Source organism: Phaethon lepturus, unplaced genomic scaffold, assembly GCF_000687285.1.
Source record: "Phaethon lepturus isolate BGI_N335 unplaced genomic scaffold, ASM68728v1 scaffold5870, whole genome shotgun sequence".
NCBI classification, from domain to species: domain Eukaryota; kingdom Metazoa; phylum Chordata; class Aves; order Phaethontiformes; family Phaethontidae; genus Phaethon; species Phaethon lepturus.
The window spans coordinates 18272-22725 of NW_010511084.1; the positions used below are offsets into that span (position 1 = coordinate 18272).

The window sequence follows — 4454 nt, forward strand, 5'->3', positions numbered from 1 at the left end:
AGAGATATTCCCTACTATACGATGTCATGCCCAGTACATAAACTGGAGTTGGCCGGGGGGCGGAAGTCGCTGCTCGGGGACGGGCTGTCGATCACTGGGTGGTGAGCAATTGCTGTATTGGGCATCACTTGTTCTTGTACATTTCTTCGTTGGTATTATCATTGTTGTTTCCTTCTTTCTTTCTATCCTATTAAACCGTGTTTATCTCAACCCACGAGTTTTTTTTCCCAATTCTCTTCCCCGTCTCACTGCGGGAGGGGGAGTGAGCGAGCGGCTGCGTGGTGCTTAGTTGCCGGCTGGGGCTAAACCACGACAGGCCTGTACTTCAACCTGCAGGTCAGACTTGATTTGTAATTTACTATTAGATTGCAGAAGTGATGGATCTTACACAGAGGCAGCACACAGCTTCTGCTGGGAGTACTGAGTTGTACCTAGTACAGAGGTTGCACCTAAATGTAGACTTATCAAGGAGGGTGCTTAACTTGCACAATATGTCACCTTCTGAATATGAGGTTCTTATTGTTAATGAAGATATAAAACTAGAATGACTTCATTCATTTAATGTCCCTTATTCTGTTAAAGAACTCAGTATAAGGCCAATGAAATACTATTTTGCTTTGCCAAATGCCAGAGAAATTACTGCCCAGAAATGTTGCTGTTTATCTATATAATCTGAGCCATGGAGCAGAATTTTGTAAACAGACAAAAGTCTCCCTTCTAGATACCAATGCTGGTATCTTAGAGACTATTAATTGGTATCACACTTTTCAAGTGAAGTCAGTTAACCTAATGACTTGTGCATCTGTATTCAAACCTCCCATACAATTCATGAAGCTTTCCCCCAGTTAACAATAAGTGCTAAGTTAGTTTTATATTTTTCATTCACTTTTCTAATTCCAGCACATATACTTTTTTTAAAAAATTAATTATGGAATAGCACCACACACATCAGCAAAATTCTTACTGACAAAGTTACTTATCAATGGGAATGGATATATTCATAACTGGCCCTAAGCAGTATCAAGTGAAATAAACATACGTGAATCTTTGAGAGAAAAGTAGCGTTATTTATGTTTGACTGTGGATTTAGGCAAAACATGAAAGTAGCCTCCTCTTAACATATTGGCTTAAGCTCCAGTGAAGGTGACTTAGGAAAATGCATTTTAGTTTTTATTTGAGCATGTGCAGGAAATTGCATATGGTCTGTTATCCTGTTGGAACTGATGAAAGATTATTAGTTAAGACATGGTAACCTGGTCACTTGTTATAGTCTATCACAATGTGTTCCACATCTCATATATGACTTGCAATAAATTAAAAGCATTCTAGAGACACAATTTGGGAAGCAGAACTTGATTGTGTAGGATACTCTTTCTTTAGTACATTTCTGGAGAATTAGCCCTCTAGCACTGTGTGGTCTTTAATTGTGATCACATCATGTCCAGAGAAAGAAGCTTCACTAAGCTTGCAACAATTTGATTATTATGTGGAGGGAGCTCTTACAAGCCTGGCCTAAACTATTCCAAAAGAAAAGTGTGAGGGGTGGTACCCACTGTGCATGCAAATAACTTGGCTGGGTGAGCTTGTTTTTATGGCTTTGTATTTCACATCTGCATAGTCCCAAAATAAATATAGTTCTTTTGCATACAACTGACTCACAAACCAGAGTATGTGCATGACTTACCTTTACTCTAAACCTACAGTGTGTCTAGCTATTCCATCTAGATTACAGAATTCAACCACTGCTGTGGTGGTTTTTTACATTTTAATCACTACCCCTTTACTTCTACCCAGGCAGGTAAAAATGCAGCAAACATTTCTTTTGTCTATCAAGCTGAATTAAGGCAGCAAGTATTTAATTTGCTGCTCCAAGCTGCCTGCTTATGAAAACAAGCTAGCACCACTTCTTGCAGTCTCATTCAAGACAGACAGATATGATTATAGGCAGCTATATGCTATTCTCTAGTCTTCAAAAGACATTGGTCTGCTATTTTATATCCAAACTATATAGCTCAAGAGAGTCTTCCATAAAGGGAAAATTAAGGTAATACACAGGCTAGTAACATCAGCAAGGAAAGTACAGACAGCTTCTTGTAATCTAAGTTAAGTTATAGCTATTTACTGAACTGTATGTTGGTATCATTTGAGTTATCTGTGTAACTGAGTTGCTGGAAAGGTTTTGGGGGATTTGTGTCTTTTTTGTTCTTCAGAAACTTTGAATCTCCACTGATGCATGAAGTCCCAGAGCACCAAGGCAGCAGCACAGACAGTTCAGCAAGCAGTTTGGGAAGCTCTGTCACAGCATGTAAGAAGGTAACTTCTAAGTTTATGTTATGTTCAAAGGCAGGTATATCCCAGGTCAGAGCTTTACTTTTTAGCTTTTGTCTTTATTGGGGAATACAAAATTTAACTGATACCTAAGAAAGGACTGATGCATAAAAATAAATTCTGGGTACTGTTACGGTATCTTGCAATTTTGTCTGCCCAGTCCATACTTGTCTGGCCCAGGAATATATTATACATGTATGGGAGATAAACTCCCTCTGAACATTTCTATTTTCCCTCATTATCTGACAATATGAAATAAAAGCAGTGCATGGCGTGAATACCTTCAGGACTGCTCTTCAATAGGTGGGAAGTTTCTGGGACCCGGTCTGAGGGTACAGACCTTTGCTTCTCTCTGGTCAAAATAATGGAGGTTCCTTCATAAAACAGCTTTTCTGCCTTCCCTAATATCTGACTGGAAGGGTTTCAGCAACCCAGGAGGTACTACAGATTTGACTGTTGCTCTTTTTGTTGCCTCAAAATGGGTTTATATGTAGTTATTTAATTCGGGGCGGGGGGAAAACTGTTTGTGTATATATGTCATTAGGAGGAGTCAGATATGACTGACTATTTTACACATGTAGGTAATTTCAGCACAGCTGAGAATACACAGGTGAAGACCATGGATGATTCCTTTTATTCCTCCTCCCCAGGGCCAGATTATGGCAGTACAGTCCGAGGGAAGGGAGCACTACCAAAGACCTATTGAGGAGGGCAGGCCATCTTTCATCTCTCACTTTGCAATAACCTTCAGAGCTCTACGGTCTCCCACAAGCATAAGTCTAGAGCTGATAAGAAAGCATTTGTTCTAACACAGAAACGTTATAAAACTTCACAATTCATTCATTTTTTCCCATAATTCTTACTTTTTTTTTCCTTTTCCTTTTTCTTCCCCTTATTTCCTTCCCCAATACTTTTGGTTTGGGTTATTTTTTTCAAAATAACAACAATATATATTTATATATGTAAGCAGAGAGAAAGAAATATAAAACATGTAGAAGATAAAGATTTATTTTCCTCATCCTGAAAAACACACTGTGGGTGTGGTGGGTGAGTATTGTCTGTCTACAGAAATTCTGTTAAATGTAAAATCATTGATACAAAAAAAAACTCAATAGACTGATGTGTATGCTGGGACTGGGCTTCTCCAGCTCACCACAACATAGCTAAAAGACAAAGTGTCAATATTTAATTTAAACAAAGGGTTTGTTTATATGCAAAAGAATACCTGATTCTTAAAAAATGCTTCTGACTATAACTGGAATCTAGGCAGAAACAGGCAGAAAATCCATTGTCTGGGACAACATCTAAAACTTTCATTTAATCTCAGAGTTGTTTATTTTATGTAAGACTGAAGGACAGTAGCACAGCACTGAGAAGTGCCACCACTGTGTTTACAAATACTCCCGCTTGGTCACCTTCAGAAGCACCACTCCCTTTTAAAGGCTAGCCTTTACCACATGATTTAGAGCTGCTTCACCTGTCTCATCCCTTACATTTGAACTTTTCATTGTAATACAAGTCCATTTTATGATTGTCAGCACACTAAAAGAAGTGATTCACTTCTGAAAAACAGCAGGATATTTTGGGCTGCTTTACAGCATTGTCACAGCATGTGTTACCATTCTTTTTTTGTGTGGAAAAGAATGAAGAATTACCAAAAATAGGCATTACCTTCTCTTTTAGCCTCTGTAACAGAGATTTTTAAGTTACATATGTAATTGGTGGTGCAGTGAAACACTGTGGGTTCCTGCTGCAAGGGAACGGTTTAAACAGTTGACTTGCAGGTTTTAGTAATTGTAGTTGGCATGACTGGCTCCTGTCAGGAACCATATGAGATGTGGCCTGTTGTACATAGACCAAACTGAACAAATGCAGAAGATATGCCCCTTGATATCTCATCTTATTCTGTATGTCCCACTTTCATATCTTTTTTGATGAGTAGTAATTAACCAAGGCAATTAAGATGATCAGCCACGAAGACGCAGATGTTTCACTTGTGGAGCAGAGCCTTTTTAATGTTGTCTCGGTTATAGATATTTACTGTATTTTAATGTCTTACGATCTAAATCAGGGAGCAGGAAGCTGTTACACTAAACTCGTATGCAAGATTTTCCTCTGGGAAAGAG

General features: G+C 38.5%; 1 protein-coding gene across 3 annotated transcripts in view; it reads left to right on the top strand.

Annotated features, from left to right (window-relative positions):
* Positions 1-2213: 2213 nt before the first annotated feature.
* The window catches only part of SPHKAP (SPHK1 interactor, AKAP domain containing), a 53363-nt gene continuing 51122 nt past the window's right edge, over positions 2214-4454 (top strand). Inside the window, exon 1 of one of the 3 annotated variants that reach the window (XM_010282697.1) lies at positions 2214-2313. In XM_010282697.1, coding sequence (XP_010280999.1) covers positions 2230-2313 — 84 coding nt within the window. In that variant the 5' untranslated portion in view covers positions 2214-2229. The remainder of the gene's footprint in view (positions 2314-4454) is intronic. The other 2 variants (XM_010282682.1, XM_010282690.1) reach the window with 2 other exon arrangements.